General features: G+C 40.3%; 2 protein-coding genes across 3 annotated transcripts in view; one reads left to right on the forward strand and one right to left on the reverse strand.

Moving 5' to 3' along the window:
- The window catches only part of LOC108142282 (potassium voltage-gated channel protein Shaker), a 143,807-nt gene that overhangs the window by 110,859 nt on the left and 10,106 nt on the right, over positions 1–22,842 (reverse strand). Inside the window, exons 2-3 of one of the 2 annotated variants that reach the window (XM_017266020.2) lie at positions 11,025–11,303; positions 9,762–10,744 (exon numbers count right to left, since the gene is read on the reverse strand). In XM_017266020.2, coding sequence (XP_017121509.1) covers positions 9,762–9,907 — 146 coding nt within the window. In that variant the 5' untranslated portion in view covers positions 9,908–10,744; positions 11,025–11,303. Of the gene's footprint in view, positions 1–9,761; positions 11,304–22,842 lie in introns of both variants that reach the window. The other variant, XM_017266022.2, reaches the window with a different exon arrangement.
- Positions 15,056–21,047, forward strand: LOC108142167 (axonemal 84 kDa protein). Its single transcript, XM_017265851.2, has 13 exons — positions 15,056–15,090; positions 15,202–15,290; positions 15,672–16,110; positions 16,167–16,324; positions 16,553–16,639; positions 16,738–16,937; positions 17,263–17,622; positions 17,782–17,938; positions 17,996–18,837; positions 19,176–19,512; positions 20,001–20,119; positions 20,180–20,255; positions 20,308–21,047. The coding sequence occupies exons 1-13, from the start codon at positions 15,088–15,090 to the stop codon at positions 20,921–20,923; spliced, it is 3,483 nt and encodes a 1,160-aa protein (XP_017121340.2). The 5' UTR covers positions 15,056–15,087; the 3' UTR covers positions 20,924–21,047.

Below are 22,842 nucleotides of genomic sequence, written 5' to 3' on the forward strand. Positions count from 1 at the left end.
TGTTGGACGCTAAGCGCCTTCCATCTGCCTCAGTCGCTTTCATTCCGCCGGAATTCGCTGAAGTCCGTGGACAAACAATTTTCATGCTCGAACGCCACGCCACTCCCCACTCGCCACTTCGCACCACTCTTCAACTTTGCCCAAGCCAAATCCGGATCCGATCCCCACTTTCACCCCCGCTTTCACTTGTGTTTAGCAACAGTTTGCTTCATTAAATTGCAAACGAGCATCGAGAAATCCAGTGTCTTGCTCTAGACCCAGACTCCCCTGTTCCCCTGTTTTCACCCTCTCCTAAACACTGTGTAGTAATAGTAAATGGCTGGAGGAGGTCACTGTGTTTACGTTTTAATCAAAATGCAAAATGTAATTTGGAATTTTAACATGAACAACGTGAGCAGGTCACTGGGCCATAAAGACCCAAACAATTTCATGGCTTAGCAAGGCTTCCTTAATCAGAAAGCACAAACAGAGGTGGTTATAAATCAAAAAAGTTTAAAAGGCCAGATATATTTATCAAAATTTTTTTCTAATGATTACTAAATAATTTTAATAAACCATTACTAACAAAGAAATTTTTTTGCGAAAGTCCTCAGTTCTTTTCTTTACTTTAATAATAAAATACAAGAAAGAAAGCAAACTTCGGCAAGCCGAAGTTCATATACCCTTGCAGCTATTGCAAGAATTAAACATTTTTGAAAACATTAAAATTATAATTTACTTGCGTATACGTTTAAAAACATTGAAGCTGTGATGATTTGCAGCTCAATTATTTGATAGTTATTTTATATATTTTTATTGTTCCTATGGGAGCTATATGCTATAGTCGTCCGATTTTGATGAAATTTAAACCAGAATTCTGAAATATTTAACCATTACTAAATGTCGAAGAACTAAACAAAAAATTAAAAAACAGAAAAGTTATAATTTTTTTTCATTTATTTTTCCGATTGTTCCTATGGGAGCTATATGCTATTGTCGTCCGATTTTGATGAAATTTTTACCATAATTCTGAAATATTTAACCATTGCTTTATGTCGAAGAACAAAACAAAAAATTAAAAAACAGCAAAGTTATAATTTTTTTTCAATTATTTTTCCGATTGTTCCTATGGGAGCTATATGCTATAGTCGTCCGATTTTGATGAAATTTAAACCAGAATTCTGAAATATTTAACCATTGCCATATGTCGAAGAACTAAAAAAAAAATTTAAAAACAGCAAAGTTATAATTTTTTTTCATTTATTTTTCCGATTGTTCCTATGGGAGCTATATGCTATAGTCGTCCGATCCGGCTCGTTCCGACTTATATACTACCTGCAATAGGAAGACAACTTTTGGGAAAGTTTCATGCAGATAGCTTTAAAACTGAGAGACTAGTTTGCATATAAACGGACGGACAGACGGACAGACGGACAGACGGACAGACGGACGGACAGACGGACAGACGGACGGACAGACGGACATGGCTAGATCGACTCTACTAGTGATGCTGATCAAGAATATATATACTTTATAGGGTCGGAGATGTCTCCTTCACTGCGTTGCAAACTTCTGACTGAAATTATAATACCCTCTGCAAGGGTATAAAAATATAGGTATTATATGCACCTTTTCATTTAACCAACTTAAAACAAAACTCATTCGGCTAGTAGCCAAAATGCCAACACTAAAGGGCACAAAGATAGAGCGAGTGAAAGAGAGGGCCAGAGTCCGTGCGAAAGGGACAGTGATAGCAATTACAAGAGGCCAACGTTTAAGGGAAAAGGGCCAATAATCATGGCCAAAGCTGCCAATCGTTGATGCGTTAAATTATTTCTCGTAGTAAAGCCGACGAGGGGGTGTGTGCCAATGAAACTTTAATGAATGACCCCGTCAAGTGGCAGAGATCACTTGGGCTGGCCATAACGTGCCCTTAACCGTCGCAAATTGAGCCTCGAACGACTTGACCAAGTCTCAAATGATAGCTTAAACGTCATCTTGAAACTATTACAACTTTAATACTGCTCAGACTGAGATTAATCATTGGTGGTTCGAAGTCCTTTACTTTTGCTTTTGGTGGAATTTAATAAATCCATATTTTAGTCATTAATAAAGAGACTCTACAAATATGAATAAGTTACTGAAGCCCTTTAGTTTATTTATGCATTACATATTTTAATTCCCAAAAAAGTGCACAAACTGTGTGTTTGCCTGCTCTCTTTTTATTATATTTTTTATTTTTTTAAAGTTTGTTTATTGTTTATGTAAATCCACACATAACCATAAGATTATCCAGCATTACCAAAGGATTAATCAAATTGGGAATGTTTAACCACTCGATTGCTGGATACCTAGGCAGAGGATTTATTTCCCCAGTATGTTTTCAATTTTCAGCAAATCGAAATCACTTCCTATCTGCAGAGCAAACGGATCGGGACAATCAATTGATGGTGCTGCAAGCTACGGGTTATGGCAATTGCTCTAAACCAAATCCAGCTCTTGCTGGACCCCAATTCAATTTTTTTGTTGGCTGTTGGTTCTCGTTCTCTCGGTGATTGGGGGTTTGTTTGCTGCAACTTGGGGTGTGGGGTGTGTGTCACGGGTGGAGCCTGAGAAACATGAGAAACATGAGAGACCTGAGAAACAGTAGGAGCAGAAGGCAGGATAAGCGAAGGAGGATCCATTGTGGGCTAGACAATACCAATGATGGCTCTCGCCGCGTGCCAGAGACAATGGGGCGTATGCACAATGCCGGGCATCAGAGCACCACTGAAATCTCGACATCTCGACATTTCGAAATCTCGAAATAAACCCCGACAAGTGGCGACCTCTGACCTCCCCGCCTTGGATCTTCATTGTACTTTTAAATGCGTTAATTGAGTGCTACGAATTGTCTTTCGCCACTTGCACACCGCCTTCTGTCTATGTTTGTTTGCCATCCTTTGTGTGTTCTGTGTGTGTTTTTTATATATATATATATTTTATTTTCTGTAGATAGAGAGGCATTCGGTCGGTACTTGTAGTCCAACGCAGCCAAACAACAAATCAAAGTCAAATGGTCAACGAGACACACAGCACAAAGGCGCAAACACAAAGCACACCCAGGTGGCCACCGTCAAAGTCAAACCCGGAATCCGGAATCCGGAATCCGGAATTGCATATAGACAGTTGGGTTAATGGGCTGCTTGAGTTGGGAGCGGTAATCGGATGACATATCGCTTAATCGGATGCCAATCAAAACAAAATTGAAATTGATGTTTATTCGCTTATTAACAGCACAAACAAACACAAGTCGATTGAGTAAATAGATTCATTTATTTATACACACAGAGCATAGATTAAAATATTAAAGACAAAACAAGTTTGTCATGAAAAGAAAATAAACTTGCTTTTACATTAATATAATTACTACAGCAAATAGAGAATTGCGATTTCATTTAATTGTTACAAATGTAATATTTATTGAAGGTATCTTTGAAACAATACAATGCCCCCAAAATCGCTACAGGCTTAAAACCCATAATTTGTGTATCTTTAATTATGCATTGCAAATATTTCAATCTGGTAGTTGTGCTTAAATAGTTGAATATTAGCATTGAGCGGTTTTACCTCTTCTTTTTTTTTTTTTTGCATCGAATGTAATAATTTAAATCTCATTTAAAATGAGTAAGATGAATAGCAAATAATAAAAATGCGTGTTTTACCTTTTTGCAGGGTACTCATTCGTCCGTTCCCCAACTATTTATATTTACTGCCGCCCGAAGAGTTCTTTATGGCCGTGTCAATTGAAATGTTAACCAAAATGTGGCCCCAGCTCGTTCCTTGGCAGTCACGCAGTGTTTTGAAGCGTTTCGCTTTGACACTTTGGGTTTTTATGGACGCCAATAAAAGCCGTAGGGATCTGGACGGGGGATCCATATCCAGATGGGGATCGGGAAAAGGGGGAAAAGGGGAAAAAAGGGGAAAAAGGGGGAAAAGGGGAAAAGGGGAAAAGGGACCAGAACTGGACAAGGACACCCTGCCTGCCCCGCCGACACATTTCGCGCTTAGGTGCACTTCAGTGGACGCACAGTGGACGTAGACTCCGCAGTCCGCAGTCCGCAGTCCGGTGGTAATGGGTGTTATGCCTGTATGCGCTCATTAATTTCACCTGAGTAAAGTTCAATAGGACACCTGGCCAGACCACAACCCCCAAACCGAAAAAAGGAAAGAACAGAGAGAAAAAAAAACCACCCAGACAAAGTGCTGCGAATTTGCTGGGGGCAAATGAAAAATGATTTGCCAGCCCCGGCTAACAAATGGGTCGCAATTTTCGTTACGTGGGTGTGGTCATAAGTCGGCGGAGGAGCAGCTGGCTGATAAGCACTGAGCCAGGCCAAGTAACGTGGCCGAAACGAATGGCCAGCAATTAGACAGCAGGCCAAGACGCCGGCGGCAATTTAACCCATTACAACCGACCGAAAATTTGCTAACTCACTATTCAATTTGCCAAGGATATTACAATGTTACTATGCACATTCTATATTCTATCTTTGATTAAATATAAACTTTTTTTTTTAATTATATACATATATAAATATATTTTATTTAAATATGTGTGTATATTGTGATTGGAATTAGATGATCCTTTTATTTATCCAGAACTTAAATAAATGTTTATAAATAAGTATTTTAATCATTTATTAAATTTTAACAAAATATTGTGAAAAGGATAAACTAATGTACTTGGTCGCCTGCCAAATTATGTCCATTTTCTGCTGGCGTGCAGTAATTGCCAAATCAACTTGACGATTTTTTGACCACAAATAATTAATGGGTTAATAGGCTGGGGAAACAAAAGGAGAAGCAGGGATTCTTGGGTTGGGTTAAGTAACTAACTAACGTGTCTCATGCAATCCGAAATCGATGACAGCGACAACAAACGATGACAGGATGCCGGAGGCAAAAGGCCTATTAAGTTGCAAATCGAATGAAGTTTGGAAAGTATTAGAACTTTGTGTACTTGCACAAGTAAAATTTTTGAAGGGTTTTTTTTTTAAAGATCCCCTAAATAAAAACTATATTTTAATCGACCTGAGTTCCCAAGAACCCGACATATTGTTTGTATGTTTTTATCAAGCGAAAATCTCTGTTTCTCGACAAAAATCGATGCTTAAAAGGGGAGCTTTCGCCGTAATCCTTTAATTGCCGCAGGATATATGTGCACACGCACCCTGTACGCCAGATGCCGCCTCTGACATTGATAAATCTGCAGAAACAAAAACAGGCAACAGCATGGCCAGCAGTAATCAACCGACCGACTGGACTTGCACTTTATCCACATATTTATGTCGGTCAATATGTTTGAATTTTCAATTAATTCGCCGCGCCTGTCGCTTTGCAATGGCCTGACAAAATGATAAGGATTTAGTGACACACACACACACACACACACATACACACACTTTTACCTCACACGAGTGTACAATCGTATCGTATATGAGCTGGCCAATGTAAATGTGTTTTTGGCCCAGTTGACCGAACGCTTTTCACCTGGCCAAAAGCGGACGCATCCCACAAAAGCTGCGGACATTTCAATTTCAATGCAAAATAGCTCAGGCGACCATGATGATGGGTAAAAAGGGGAGATAATGCCGTCGAGTGGAATGACAAGCACTGAGAGAAATGTATGTTTTATTTAAACAGAACATATGAGAAGGTAAGAAATTTGGCAGTGAATAAAAAAAAAGTTGTGATGTCATATTTTGGGAAGAAAAATAATTATACAATAAATAAAAAAAAGGATATATATTTTAAGCCTACTTATGACATTTTTAAAAACAACATGCCTTAAATACAATCTTTTTTAAGATACAACATTCTTTGAATAAAATAACGCATCTTTTTTAAATGATTCTTTCTTTTTTGGTGTAAATTGTACAGAGTTGGCGTTAAATATTACATCCACGCCGATGGTTTCGTCAACTTCAAACATTTCGCAGCATAAATATTACACATTGGCAGGGAGAAAATGAGAAAAAGAAAGGGGACGGTGCCAGAGACCGCAACAAAGAGCGAAAGAGACGGAGACAGAGGCAGAGGCAGAGAAAGATACAGAGGCTGGGCTTTGGCCATAAAGGGCGGGGGGCTTATAAAGTATTCATTTGGACATGTTGGACCCAAATGCCTTTGAAGGGCAACAAAACAGGCAAATGGAAACAGTTTTGTGCACATTTCTATAAATTCCAAGTTTGCCAAGGAGAAGAGGGGAAAGAAGTCCAGGAGATGTGTTGTGAAATTTATGCAAATTTCCAAATGTTCAACTGTTGCTCGCCGAAAAAAAATAATAAAAAAAACAGAATAGATAAAATAGCAAACAACATTCGGTTGGCAAAAGTAGGACTGCTGCCACGCCTCCGTAACCCTTTTATGTTAGCATCTCTGACCTTCGGAATATTTATGCATAGGCACCCTTCCGCCCTATGCACATTGTTTTTCCTGTGCCAAAAACGAGACAGAAAAATCGGTAGAAGGCTGTGGCACAAGAGTTATGACCAAATGATTATGAAAATTCCCATTTTCTTGGGCAAAAAGTGCTCGAATACCGAACAGGTAAACAGTACAGAACAGCATTAATACAAAAAATTTAAATAAAAATTAATTCTTCGATTAAAATTGAAGACTTATCAATAATATATAAATAAAACCGCATTCAATGATGAACTGAAACTGATTTAATTCAAATCTATCAATAATCTATAAACCATCGGTGAAATGTAGGTTAAGACAACATTGTGAATGGCTTAATTACTTATTTATATATTTATCGCTTGGCTTAAAAATTCCCCATTCGGGTTTCAATGCTATTCAAACATGCACTTCAAACCACTTACAAAAATATGAACAATTCCAAATTCATTTGGTAGGCAATAAAATGATTCATAACTTTTGTCGAGGGGCAGACACAAGTGCAAGGTAAAGGGAAATGGTAAAAGGAAATGGAAATGGAAATGGGAGGGGAAAAGGTCGAAGGGCAAAGGGCAAAGGGCAAAAGAGCAAAGAGAGCGAGTGAATTGGACATAAATTGCGAAATACTTGGGCGAAAATAATCCGGCGGAATCCCGAAATCATCGCACAGTTAGCAAGCACTTTCCAACACTTGCACGCAAGCACACAGTTGCAGTTACAGTTTACACCCACACACACCCACACACACGCAGACACATATACACACCCCCATGGCGCTAGAGTGCACTTAAGCCCAGCCACGCCCCCCACAACCCGACCCCTTAACCCCTGATCCTCTGAACCGACCTCTTATATGTTGATGCTGCTTGCTACAACTGCTGTTGCAACAAAAACGGAAAAAGCGAAACTAAAAATATAATAAAATAAAAATATTATTATTATCCTTTCATTTTCAAGTGCTTTCCATTGTGTGCAAGTGCATGTGTGCCATTGCGGGTGCATAAATTTATGATACCCAATGGAAAAACGCAGGATGCAGGATGCAGGACGCAGGACGTCGGATTCTAGAGCACATTAGTTGGCAAATTGGGAAACTGGTTCAATTAATCCGCTCGAGCGAAGTTTTGGCATGGGGGCAAAGGGATACAAAAGTTTAGCAGTGCAACTTATGCATTGCGAAAAATGGTAATTTAAAACGTTTAATAAAACACATAATTTGCCAATGTCCTTTTAGACTTTCAGTTTTGGGAGAGCATAAATATAACCAGCATGAAAAAATAACGCAGTAAAAAAGAAATATCCGAAATTTTTAAATTTTCTACCCATTTTTAAGCTAGCCGTTAGCCTGCATTAAGGTGAACCAAAACTGCTCATCCGAGGCTCATTATTTAACCCATCTAAACCAGAATTATCCAGAGCTCTAAAATTTGATGTTTTGTAAACCCATTCAAGAAATCGAATTTATTTTGTATCTCAAGGACCCAGTTTCCTGCCACCACCAACTAATCAGATTGCCGCTTCTGTTCCTCTTCGATCCATCTTTCAATCTGCACGGCATCCGCTTCGCTCATCTGACTGCCGGAAGTTCCTTTTTGCATTTAACTTCCTTGGCGTACACAAGTACATGTGCTAGTTGTACAACTTTTATGAGGACTCCACAGCGAAAAGTGCGGAAAAAGGATGCGATGCGGAATCGGGCCTGGATTCGTAAGGGGAAAGAGGAAAGGGGCTGGGTTGGGATTGGGATTGGGGGCGTGTCGATGCAGTGGCTCGTATTTGCATGCAACATGGAATGGAAATGAGTGATGGCAACTGTGAGGCGGGGAATATGGGGGACAGCAACAAGCTGCATGTGTGTAAATCCATTTATGCTCCAGCGCATTTATAGCCAATTTAAAAGCCCAAAGAGCTGCACTTTCCGAGACTGTTGGATTGTGGGCTAGTGGGTAGTGGGTAGTGCACAGTGGCTAGTGGCTAGTGGCTAGTGGCTAGTGGGTGGGTAATGGCCGTCTGGATATATCATTTACGGGGCGCTTCACTTGGATAAACAAGGTGACCCGGGGGAAGGGCAAGTCCAGTTGGTAGCGTTGATTTGTGGCAAATGACTCTCCACGAGAGCCCCCGCCAAGCCCACCAAACCCGCCAAAACCACCAAGTCCGCCTTGAGCCGCACACTTTGTGTCCTGCTCCTCGTCCTGGCCATTCCATTTGCATTGCGGGCCATTTAATTGCGCAGTTGGCGCATGTTTTACGACCAATATGCATAACATGGCATCCACATTCGACATTCGAAAGTCGCTGGCTAGGCAAATATAACAAAAAAAAAAAAAAAAGAGGAACCGCCGCATACTTTCCTGCGCAAGCAGCGTCGAATATCCTTGTTTCAGGGCCCAGATAGCTCTCGATTTACTCGCATAACTATGCCAAATTACGCTTATTGAGCTCCAAGGAAATTGCAAAAAAAAAACAAAAAGTAATAAATGACGGAGGGAAAGCGTAAAGCCCACTTATCACTACTTTATGCTTGTTTTACACTGTGTCTTACATTTATGATAGCCCTGTTAATAAACCGATTTAAACACGAAATGCAGAATAGGTTCAGTTTTTTAATTATAATTTATAATTTATATTAAGTTGTGACTGAAACTATTATAATCTTTTTCTAAAAATGCTGCCACTTGTTATACGGACATTGCCGCTAAACTTGACGTGCGGAGTGGCAAAGCATTTAATGTATTCATTTGTGCTTATTGTGTAAAGATTTTACAAAGTTAATTACTTAGTTGCCCCCAAATTCCACAACTGTAGCCACCAAATTTTACAACGGCTACCATCTTATTCGAAAAATGTTGCCACTATGTTATATACATGTTGTCACCAAAATTGACGTGCGGGGTGGCAAAGCTTTAAATGTATTCATTTGTGCAAAGATTTTACAAAGTTAATTACTTAGTTGCCCCCAAGTTCCACAACTGTAGTTTTACAACCATAACTATTTTTTTTGCTTCAAATGTTGCCACTAAGTTAGACAAATGTTGCCACCATGTCTAACCAAAATTGACGTGCGGTGGGGCAAAGCTTTTAATGTATTCATATGTGCTAAATGTGTACAGATTTAGCAAGTTGATTGCACAACTGTAACTACCAAGTTTAACAACTACTGCCTACATTTGCTACAAATGTTGCCACTATGTAATCCAAATGCTGCCACCGTTTTTAACCAATATGAACGAGGGGCTTGGTTATTTTTGTTGATAAATTGCAACCTTTGCCAATCTGATGTGTACTTATGTCGCCAAAAATATATATACTTTTATTATATGATCAATACTCACTGGTTCAGGTTGCGCTCGTTGGAACCGGACTGACTTTGGACGTTTTCCGTGTGGCGCCGCTCCTTGTGCACGATGCCCATCAGCTTCATCCATGGATTGTTCTGGGAGCCATGGCCTCCCATGCCGCCACTCTGCCACATGGTCATCTTGGCGGCTGTTTCCCAGATCCAACTCCGATCGAAACTGAGTCTGTATCTGTGGCAGTGGCAGTGGCAGCAGTCGCTTTAGCTTCCCACCGAAACCGAAATCGAAACGAGAACGAGAACGGAAATGGATTTGGGAACGCACTCGCGATTTGGAGAAGGAGAAACCTTGCGTTCGGGGGAAACTTCAGATTAAGATTCAGATTCGGTTATAGTAGGAATATGCTTCAGGGCAAAAGTTGAGTTTGAGATTGAGTTGTCGTTGTCGTTGTGTTCGGCAGCCGCATCAATGGGTTTTATTTTATTTTTTTTTTGGTTTAAGTTTGAACGCCTCACATTTGTCAAAGCCGAGTTTGGTTTTGATTTTTGGATGGAATTGAACTAAGAGTTTTTTTTTTTTTTGTATTTTTTTAACTAATTCTTACAAGTTTCTTTGGGCGGCTAAAGTTGCTTCTTACTTTTGCTTCTCTCTTGCTTTTGCTTTGCTTTTTTGGTCGTGTATTGCTGCTGGTGCTGCTGCTTTTGCTTTTATTTTTTTTTTTGGCTAAGCAACTAATCTCCGGTTGGCTCTGTTCCGTTCAGTTCGAATTGCCGTTTTGGTTTCTTGGCCTAATGTCTAAAATTAATAATCACAATGGGCGTACAACTTATCCTTCTCCTTCGATCTTTCGGGGTCTTCCGTTTGTTAACCAATTTTTAATACTAATTATTGTTGGGTCTCTGCTTCGCTTGTTATTTTTTGCCTTTTGTAATTTCCACATGGGTTCATTAAATTTAGTGTGCAAAAAATTCTCTTCTTGTATATTTTGTCTTCTAGCTAAATTTTGCTGGCCAAAGGTTCTATCGAATGGATTTAGTCCGAATATTGATATATTTGGGAATTATGGATAGTCGAGGCAGTCGACTATTTGATACCCGAAACTCGTGAAATTAAATGTAACATTCAATTTAGGTAGTTTCCCAATTTTAGAAACCAAAACAAAGCTTTATTTTGTAACGGACAAGCCATGAATTTGAAGGAAGCGTATTTCTTTATATTATTAGTTTATATTACTATCATATTTCTCATAACTTTCTCGGGTAACGGGTATTCACAATTTCAAGTTATTTATGTATTTACAATTTATCCGTAGGTATGTACAACATTTGTTCCAATTACAACATTTTCCAGTTATTTGCTTTATACGATTGCTTTTTTGTTGAATTATATTTTTTTCTTGTTTGTTATAGTAGTGATAGGTGTAGTTGTTGTTGTTGTTGTTGTTGTTGTTGTTGTTGTTGTTGTTGTTGTTGTTGTTGTTGTTGTTGTTGTTGTTGTTGTTGTTGTTGTTGTTGTTGATATAGTGCATAGGGCAGGAAGGCGTTTAAACGACGATATGAGAATTACGTGCACAGGCAGCTGGAAAGATAAATGTAAATATAAATCAGGTATTAGTAATTTTATTAAAAATAAAGTCACCTTGATGGTTAAATTGCTTATATAACATCATTTCATACATAATACACTCCATTTTCGACATATTTATGTTGTGTTTCAGTTGTATGATAATCTTTTCCCTTATACCTCATCAAATATGCACCTGTTTGCAGTAAATTATCCATAATTTATACAACATTACATAGCATAGCCATTTGCAATGGCCATGACCAAAACAAAGCTCTCCATCGGTTCAATTATGTCAACGATTCGAGTCATCTCCAAATGGGAATCATCATTAAGCTTATGGGAATGTCTCAATATATTTCCAATTTTCAATGTTCTATGGTGAGGGGAGTATAATGTATTCCCCCCAAAAATCTGACATAAAAATGGGGGAAAGGTAGGTTGTCCATTTCTGTCTGTCTGGTAAGTACTCTCATACAGCCACGTTTTTTGGGGACTCGAGCGTGTGCACATTTGCAATGCCATCAACGTCGCATCGAGCACATTAAGAAACCATTCCACCTCGGAACACACTCTCTCCATCGCCATCGCCATCGCCATCGTCATTGTCATCCGCATCCCCATTTGCTATCCACATCAACAGCGCCACTTTCTCTTCACTTTCTCCACCATTTCCAGCCACCAAGGATGTCTGACTGGGTCGTTACCAAGCTCATTCCCGCCCAGCTGGACACCAGTTATAGCCACAGAATACATAATTATAAAATCGACAGCCAAGAGCGCAAGAATCGAGTATCCAGTTGTGAGTTACTCACTGAATGGATTTATTATTTTAACTGACACAAATAACAAGTTAAATTGAAAGAAACTAGTATTATATATTTATATATTTTATATATTTTTTGCGCAACATTACCATTTTAAACTGAACTCTGGAGAACTTTTGGCATAGTTACTTTCATAAACGTTTAAAAATTCCTTTCTTTTTTGCTGATTCTTAGTATAAATTCACTCAGACAAAATATGAAAAATTTTGTAAATGAATTTATTGCATTATAACCTAGTCAAAATCAGTAATTATCCAAACGGTCCTGATTAAATATTTATTAAGTACTGAATACATTTGAATACAGTATACAAAAGCAAAGGTAAATAAATAAATTGTAATAAATTCGTTTTTAAATTCCTTGACTTGCTATGAAAGTGAATTACGAACAAGAACATTTGACTTAAACCTAATTTGCAACTGTGATGCAGCTTGCAAAACAATTTCGTATTCAAGAATTCCTTTCACGCCCGAGAAAAAGAAGAAAACGAAGAAGAAAATGGAGTTGAACAAAGGCAACTCGGAGTGCAGCTTCCGCATGAAGTGCAGTTTCATTTCCAGCTTCTGTGCGACTCAAAAACACGGAGCATTTAAACGTTCGCCATTCAAAAATTTTGTCAGATTGCAAAGTTCACTCGAGCGTGCCGCATTCAGGATTCAGAGCCACGAGATGGAAAGGATGCACCCAGATGCTGATTGTGATGGCGATGGAGATGGAGATGAAGGATGGAGCTGAGGATTCTAAGGCCCTCTCCTTGTTTCATTTTTTTTTTATCGCTTTTGTTGCAGTTTGTCGCCTGTCGCCTGTGGCAACTTGCAGCCCTTCAGCTCGACGATCTGTCAACGTCAACGGTGCGTATGATAAATTTGTATTGTGCAACTGCCATGAATCCCACCATAACACCATTCCACCCGCCATTTGACATTTCACATTTTCCATTTGCCATTCGCCATTCGCCATTCACCATTTGCCATTCGCCATTCACCATTTGCCATCTGCCTTTTTCCATTTTCCACTTGGCCACTGCAAGTTGCCAACCAATTTAAACTAATTACCCCCGGAGTCTTCTATAAGTATATATTGTCATGCCAACCGCAGTGGCCCCACAATCTGTATTATTTACACAAAAATTATATCGCATTATAAGCACCAGCACCTAGTCAAGCCGGAGGATGGGTTCGAGTGGCCGAAGCCGAAGCCGCAGCCGCCGAGGGACGGGATTACAAGCCATGTCCTCTGGCTGCCCAATGCTCTCACGGGGGAGCTGCAATAAATAACTACGAAGGTGAAGAAAAAAATTAAGTATATATAAAACTAGAAATATAAATAGAAAGACAGAGTGAAACGAAAGAAAGGACACAGAAAATTGAGCAGAAATGAAGGAAAAGAGTAGACAGAAAGAGCACTTAGTGTAGTTCAACTTGAATGGAGGGGTTTTAATGTCCTGTGATAAGGGTTTTTCAGAAATCATTTCAATAAGTTTATCCCAGTTAAGTATAAAATAAATAAAAGAATTTATTTAAATACAAATCTCTTGCGTATGCTAGGACAAAAAAAGTATTTATAGTTGATGTCTTATAATCATCAACATTCGTTTGTTTATTAATAAAAAAAAAAAAAATGAAGAGAATTTTTAAGGCATCATTCTAAATAAATTTCTAGTACTAATGGATTGGATTGGATCAGTTTATTAATATTATTATTATAATCAATCTATGGACAATAATCATCTTCAATACTATTGTATGATTTATCCCTTCACCAAAAGTCCTTAAGCAATTTCTCAGGAATCTTAATTTCTTTAATTGAACACCGCTAAATAACCCTTTTGGTAAGGGTATGAGAGCCCAATGATTGAGTGCCCTGGACTTGGTGCTCGTTTAAAACCCATCCTTGGCCCTGCACCTGCTATTAATTTGATAAGCCAATGGTGGGCTGCAATTAGCCAGGAAACCAGAAGGAACTCGAGCTGCCTGGGCTGAAATTTAAATAGGCTGGTAATTAAGCGACGTTGTCACCTTGACACCTGGGGGACAGGGGCGAAAAACGTTTAAAAAATAGAAGGAAAAACCCCCTGATTTTCACCCCAACGGAAATTCAAGACAAGGACTCGCATGGGGAAAACTTTGGTAGAAAAAAAAAAAAAAAAACATTAAATGAGAGGACGAGGGCGATGGAAAGTTGTGCAAAGTTCAATTCGAAAACGGAGTAATGCTTGCGGCAATTAACTCGGTAATAATGGACAGCCCTGTCGTGGGAAATCAAAAAAGTGCTCCAAATTATTGGCAGCCAAAGTAAGATATTTAATTGGCCTCTCTGGTGGATATTCAATTTCCGTTGGCATCGATAGTGTCATTGAGATTATTTTAATTATTTTATTGCATTTATTACTGCCTGCGGCATTGATTAATTGTTATTACTTATATCCTTACGACATTCGCTTATAAATTACTAATAGCTTATTAATCAAAAATACCCCGATTTCGTATTTAATATGACACAACCGATTTATCGAAATTCGCTCCGGTGACTTTCTAGACGAAGCTTTTGCAACTCCCCAAAGTCCCCGAAGCATCGCTGTCTTCTCATCTCAGGATGCGGAATCCCCAAACCCCTTTCTATCCAATCCAATCTCATCCAATCCTTGTTTCCTGGGGGAATCAACCGTGTCACCTGGCATTTTTGTTCCCCCCAACGAATAGTTTCCTGCCACGCGCAACCTGACGGGGGATTTTCGGTAAACATTTTTGGCCAACGGAGCTAAGCTCCCATTGAATATTTAATTAGGCAAATTATGGCGTGGCCAGAAAGGATTGCTTACCGGCCACCAAAGTTGCCCGGGTAGCTAACAAAACAGAAACAACAACAAAAACACAAACACCGAGCTCCGAGCTCCGGTTGCCAGGAGTCATGTTGGATCAATAGCAACGTGGCGAAGTCTTAATTTAGACGGGTGAACTGAACGGGATAAGATGGTAAGAAAGCCACGGGTCAAACGCTCAGCTTAGCCCCCTTCAAAATGCTAATTACCATATTAATTATGACCATGATGATGATAATGATGATGCAAATTTCATGAACAACAGCCGCCGAAAAAGAAGCTCTCGAAGAAGGAGAAGGCCCGTCTGGAGGCCGAGCAGGCCGAGCTCATGCGGATTGAAATGGAAAAGGAGAAGTAAGTCCCAAAAATTCATACCAATACACATTTTTATTTCAACTTTATAACTCTATAAACAAGTAGGATTTACAATAAGTCTTTTGGAAAAAAGGCACAGAACTGTTAAATTTTGAGATTTTTTTTGTAGCTTGTTTTAAAGCTATTAAGCTTCTTATCAAACTTTTAAAATATAATTTTCAAAGTTTTTGTTCTCGAAAAGCAATACTTTTTGGCATACATTTTTTTTAAGAGACTTACAGATTTTTTAAAAAATAAATAAATAAATTGCTTTTGCTTGGGGACATATAATTTTTTTAGTTCGTTCTTTAAAGATTTGACTCTTAGGCAACAACTTCTGAATGCTTTGCTTCCACTATCGAAAACCTCAATTCCTTCCAGACTCAAGAAGCTGGAGGAGGCGCGTCAGCGCAAGAAGCTGGAGATGGAGCAGGCGAAGCACCGGCAGCAGCAGGAGGTGGCCGAGAACCGGCTGCGGCGGTCGCAGCTGAAGGACAGCATGCTCTTCTTCGACGCCGTGCGCACGGCCATCGAGGCCATCAAGGATGGGGAGCGGCACGAGCGGGACTGGGAGAAGTTCATGCGTTGCAACGGCCTGCCGAATGCGGCCAGTCCGAGTGACCTGCGCAAGTACATCCACCAGTGGCACACGGACATAGCTCGGCGGCATCTGGAGTCCCGCAACTGGCTGCTGCGCACCAACGAGCGCACCCTGCTGACCCAGGATGCCCAGGTGCCGGATCTGACCAGGATTTCGCTGCGCCAACAACAGGGTCGACTGGGCGATGTCTACTCCCGGAGGATTCAGGAGGTTCTGGGGGTAGGTTTCACTCTCTCCTTTTAATAAACTATTCCAAATATCTATGTACATGGCAGATCCTCAATGAGCTGGACGAAATGCTGCCGTTCAAGCAAAAATCACCCCTTATTGCCGCCGATCTGGTGAAGCTAAAGACTGAGATGCGGGTGTTCCTTAGGCAACATCTGGATGAGTTCACCTACAAGACCATGTCGCACATTGAAAGGGATATGGAGTAAGTGTTTCCGTAATCTTTGAATAAATCTTTTAAATTCAAAAGCCTCAGAAAATATGTATTAAGTACCTTTTTAAGGCCAGAGACAACAAAAAGATTACTAAAACTGCTTTTAATAGCATCTTCAATTATATTTTAATTTTTATGATAAGACTGAAAATAGTATATAAACTTATATAAATTCAATGAATAAATAAAGTTGGTGACTTCTTTTAAACTTTTATGCAGAATCGATAGGCCAGGTGTGTCCAAACACATCTACACCTCGGATGTGTTTCAGAGTTTCGTCTGGACCTTCTCCAAAGATGCTCAAATGTAAGCCCATAAAGTATTTTCTATATATCTATTTATTTAATTATATATTCATCTATCTATTTATCTATCTACCTATATGTTTGAAACCTATTTCCCAGAGCCCTCAATCCAAAAGCCCGCATTGGCGAGCAGTCTGCGCACAATGAGATCGACTTTCCCACCATCGAAATGCAAATCTCACTGCCGCCCACGGTTTATTTGCAGAGCTCAGCTCTGCGGGGTCTCAGATTAAATTATGATCACTTTAGTGACTATTGCAGCAGTTTTTGCTTGAAACATGCACGATCTGCAAATGCTAGTAAGTTATATTTGTTTAAAAAATCAACTTATAAAGACGTCTCTAAGTAAGCAACTTCTTCCTTTATTTCACAACCTAGTAATATATGTAATTATTTGAGTATTACTTTTTTCTATGATAATAAAGTATTACTTGTTAAATGATAATAAAATGTGATTTAAATGGTTTGACTTTTTTAATTTAAATGTAAATTGTTGTAAAATATAGTAATTAATCACATAACTGGCATAAAATATTTCCTATAGTTTAATATTTTTGTAAATTTTTAAAACAGAAATTAAAAAGTCCCATATAAAGCATAAAATACAGTCTTTATTCGATGCAGATATCCTGCGGCAGACGAAGCGGGAGTGGCGCAAGCGCAAGGAGATCCTGCAGGCGATGCTCGACGAGTGCGGCCGGGAGATTCCCCTGTCGGAGCTGGAGCAGCTCACCCAGGACCAGCACTCGGCCAGCTCGCAGCCTCCGAGGGAGCGCACCTACGACGTGGACAAGCTGTATGCCGAGTACGAGGACGAGCTGAGCAAGGCCCATCGACGGGCCATCGGACCGGAGGCCTACGGCATGCTGGAGACGGACGTGAATCTGCGCAAGTACCGCATCATTGGCGGCGTCTACTGCATCGACTTCCTCGAAACTCCGCAGCAGGACAAGCAGCTAAACGCAAGATCCTTCATTCGCACCAGTTGAGTATCAAATAATAATTCACCATCGGTATAAATTTTGAAAAAGCCTTAGCTCCAAGTTATAGTTTTGGCCAATTTACAAAAACAAAAACAGTAAATGGTTAGGATCATGAGCTTAACAAAATAGTCGGTTTTTCGGTCTCATTGACTACTTCCAGTCACTTCGGCCAACAGTTTGGTGCACAAGGAGTACTACCAGACCTACAAGCCACCACCTCCAGTTTTGCCCGGAGTGCGACGATTGCCCGAGGAGATTGAGGCTGAAATGCGATGGATTGAGGCGGCGCTGGACAAACTGGCATTGGTCACTCTGCAGTAAGAACAGTCACGCCTCAAGATATATAGTTTAGTGAATAAAAATAACCATAATAGATTACCGGACTCGGTGATTTGGTTCGAGCCGCCAGTGGCCTGTCGCTGGGAAACGAATGTGGAGACCCTGGAAATGGAACTGGCCGATGGCATGAAGCCGGAGTCGAAGAAACCACCCATGGAGGCCGATGCGGAGGCGGATGCCACGGGTGCGGTGACGGGAACGGCGGCTGAAACAACGGCCACGCCCACCGAGGCCACACCCCTCTCCACACACGCTCAACCCAGTCCCCTGAAGAGTTCACCCCGCTGTCCGGCGCGTATGCGTTCCCAGAAATCGGACATTCCCGGAGAATCCCGGCAGCAGGTACTCCGGGAAATCAACGATTTCGATCTGCGGGCCATTCCCAGCGATGTGGATTTGTATGGCCTGGTCAAGGACTTTGTGGTGCCGCGTTTGCCCCAGGGATTCTGCGTTCGCCTGGAACAATCGACGCCGATCATGTCCACGGGTCTGCGACACCGGAAAGTGATGTTTCTGGCTCGACAAACCCACATCCGATTGGGTCACCAGGGCAAGGAACAAACAGACGATCAACTGGCGATACCCAAGGAGCTTCAGAAGCTGCGGTCCAACAAAACGGGTCTGGGAGCTGAGTTTCTGGACACCGAGGAGCCGGCCGAGATGTTTCCGCCCCTGTGCTTCGACAAGCTTCTCAAGTTCCGGCAGCTGGCTCCACGATCTGGACCACCGGCCCACCTCCAGGGCTACCTATTCTCCCAGCTAATCGAGGACATGGATCGACTGTGGCGACTGCAGCTGCCCAGGGATCAGCAGGAGGAGCTCATCCAGCAGATATCCGAGCAGCTTTCGCCGACTGGCTCGCGGGCGAGTGAGCCGGGTAAGATATGTCTGCCTAAAACTACACTAGAAAAAAAACGTGGTACTCTTTAAATAACTTATGCTTTCACCCAAAAGAAAAAAAGTTCTACAAAGTACAAAAATTTCCTGAATTTTAAGGTACTTTGACCTAAAATGACACTTAAGGAATAGAATTTATCCTTAATTTTGGAAAACTTAACACCTAAAGTCAAAAGAATATTTTACTTATAACTAAATTGAAAGAAACCTCAGATATAACATAAATTACTAATTCTAGGCAATTTGTTTTTAATGTTCCATTATTGTCTTAGTTCAATAGATATTTCTGTGAGGTATTCTATTTTTGTTTACTCCTAGCCGAGAAAGATCCTAGAGAAGTGGAAAACGATGAGGATCTGGCGGAGAATTTGCAGCCACTCAGTCAGGAGCTAGTGGATGTGCTGCAACCCGCCGCAGCAGCTGCCGCATTCGCCTACTATACGGGTATCTCCTTTGTCCGGGACTCACAGCTCCCGCCGGAACCCGAACCGGAGGCCACGGCCAAACGCTCCAATAGCATGGACAGCAGCGAGGACGACGACGATGATGTGGACAGCCTGGTGGAGCTCCTCGAAGGAGGAGCCTCCACGGCGGGAAATACGCTGCACGACCTGCTGGGTCCCCCCAGTAAAAGTGACAACAGTGACAGCGAAAGGTAATCGCAGATCGATGGATCTGGGTTCTACTTGTATGTTATAAATATATATTTAATATATATACATTTAAATAATACTTAAAGAAGGATGACAGCGAAAGGTAATCACAGATCTATGAATACTTAATAAATGGGGGGATTCGGAAAATTAAGTAAAAAGTGTGACTTGAAAATAAACTACAGACAATTTTAAAGTACAAGTATTAATTCAATACTTAATAATATAACCCCTATTTATTTTAGTGTCATTTCTATACCGAAGAGTCAAAAACTGTAATCTAAGTCATTTTTTGTAAGCCACATAAGTTTTATTTTGATACTTTCGTGGCATTAATTTATTACTCAATCTAATGAGAAATTTTGCATACAGAATAGTTTAAAGTTCAATAGTTTAGTTTCTATGACAATTTTTTTTTGGGGTAGAATCTGCATAAAAATTCTTCCATATTATTTATTTATATTATATATTTTTAAACCTCAATATATAGCAAACAGAAAATGAGTAATGCGGCAGCCATAACTCAGGGCAAATGGAGCACTCGCGATGTTCATGACACCAAGTTTAATGAGGACAAGCTCTCCATTCAATTTCGAACGGGAAGATTGGGTAAGAAAATCACAGCACAAAATCGAAAACCTAAATAAACCTCAAACCTACCGAATACAGGTATTTTTGGATTCGCTTTGAATAAATACAGCAATATGCCCTATCAAACTTGGGACCTACGGCCAGATATGAAAAAGTTGGTACGTTTATAATGAAAGAATGCCAATGTTAACTCTGCAATTTCCTAGTCCCGGCACCATTATCTTTAGTTTTACGGCCTCGCTGATCAGTTTGGATATGACAATCACCGAATCGGGCTATACAGTCAACAATTTTCAGGGTGGCAGCACTCAGGGCATTACCGATATGATTGGGAAGACCTTATCGCTGGCGGAACTCAAGGCCACTCTGATCCTGTCCGCAGTGGATATTTTTCCGGACGAGGATGCCTTTTGCTACACGGAGGGATCCTGCGAGAAGAACTACGTGATGGAAATGCACTGCTATGCGTGCTTGTCCACTTTGGCCCAGTCCCACAATTTCAGTTGGTCGCGTTGGAACCTTTTGGCCGGCTCCCGAACTGCCGTCCTGCTCGTTCGTGAACTAATCGAGGGCAAGAAGGTGCCGTACTACTCCACCTTGCTGGTCACCCCGCTCAAGACCTCGATCATCGACTGCACGGAGGTGTCGGCCAGTTTCAATGCCGTGGGCATTGCCGGAATGGAGTACTACGCCGATCTGTATCAGTTGTCGCAAGCCCATGCGCAGCCAGGAAGTCTGGAGAAACAGCGGACCATGAATCCAGTACTCAGGGACAATATAGCCAAGATTTTGATGGCCATTCGACCGCTCAGTTTATGTTGATATTTAAAAAAAAGAGAAAGAAATATTTTGGTAACCTAACTTAATTAATTATAATTTTAAACATAATAGTACATAATAGTCTGGAGAAACATCGGACCCTTTCCCAGGGACCATATAGCCAAGATTCGACCGCTAAATTTGTGTTGATAATACAGAAATCAATACTATATCGATAAATCATCAAAATCTTTAATAAAAATAAGATTACAAAACGAGAAATGAAAATAAATCATACTTTTGAGTGCATTTTTAAATGGTTTAATAGACATTAGTTTCCTTTTACCCAACTTTGTTAATGTTGGCATACAAAAGCTTTTCCCAGCATATAAGATTTAATGTTTTGTCAAATATTCTATGCATAAGATACATAATGCAGAGCCATATCGATAATTCAGCTTTTTATCCACTTAGGAATAGCGTTTTGCCACAAAGGCATCATCAATCTCTAACGAAATTGTCTCCCTCTCCAATTATAATACATTTCCACTGTCAGCAGTTTGTTTGGTTTCTCCCCCATGGACTCCCCCATACTGACTCTATATATGCGCCACCCATTAGTCCGCCCAATCCCGTCTTATACACACACTCCCGTACAAAGGCGGCACAATTAACATATTCACAGCGAGCTTATCCCTTAATGCTCGCTTGGGCCTCTTGCCATTTTTTCACTTTGCCCGTCATTCCATTTTTGGCCCGAGGCGAAAAAGGAAGAAGCGGTTAAGCAGCTGGATGAGTAGGGGAAAACTGAGAAGGACGAGCAATCCAACCATAAAGTACCCTACTATTTCACAAATTGTTGCCTACGATTTGGAGGAACACGAATACTTAATTATTAGATCGAAATAAAAACAAATCTTTATCCTTTATTCTATCAGCTTATTTTTAGCAAAAAATTAAAAATACTGAATCTGTTAATGGATTTTTAAGGCAATATATATACTTTATTAAACAGAAAATAATTTCTATTCGTATCACTGCCAAAAAATAAAGTGAGAAAAAGGTGTTTGCATGCTTTTTTCCAATAACAAGAAACTCTACAAGTAAAGGGTATTACAAATAAGGATAAAAGCGACCACGCTGCGTATACGCAGCTTGCGTGTGGTGGGTGCTTTTGTTGTTTTTTCCTCTTTTTGGAGGCTGGGGGTTAACTTCCCGCACATTGTGGCCGCCAGTGAAGGTCGCACAGCGCAATTGGCGCCAAGCTGTCTGACAACTGCGTCAACTGAAATGCCTCCAGCCCGTACCACCCCGCCCCCGCCCCTTTTCAGCCATCGTTTGTTTTGTTAATGAGCAAGTCCGCCTCCACCGCCATTTTCCATATGCATAAATAAATAATTAAAAAGTATTTGTCTTTCCCAAATTGAATTGAATGTGAACTGGGCTTTAAGGAGGGATAATGAGTCAAAGTTTCGGATGTGGAATTTCCGAATACTCTTAAAATTATAATAAATATATTTAATGACTTAAAATAATATATTTGCTTAAGTATATTTTAACAATTATATTCAACAATTAAATAAAAAGAGCTTTTGTACGGCTTTACTTATTATTGATAGATTACATATGTGTTCAACATTTTCTGCATTTAAAATAAAAACATTTTAAGCTTGTAAAGTAAAGTAAATACCCTGTTACCTATGTTGATGCCTTACACTTTCCCTTGAGCGTTTACCCATTGACAGATTTGCGCTGCAATTGCGGTTTGTTTTTCAGTTTGTTGTGCACCAACAAGGACACAAAACCACACCCAGTTTTAAGCCCAGTTTCCAGCTACGCCCCTGCAGGTCCTTTGGACTAATCGCACATGAATTACCGCCGATGTGGCAGCTTTTGATTTTTATTTTTGGGGCTGCCGTCGGTGGTCGGAAGGCGAGTGTGATCTCTGTTTCCGTTTCCGGTTTTGACACCTCTGCCGGTAC

The sequence above is a fragment of the Drosophila elegans genome, unplaced genomic scaffold (assembly GCF_018152505.1).
Source record: "Drosophila elegans isolate 14027-0461.03 unplaced genomic scaffold, ASM1815250v1 contig_149, whole genome shotgun sequence".
NCBI lineage: Eukaryota > Metazoa > Arthropoda > Insecta > Diptera > Drosophilidae > Drosophila > Drosophila elegans.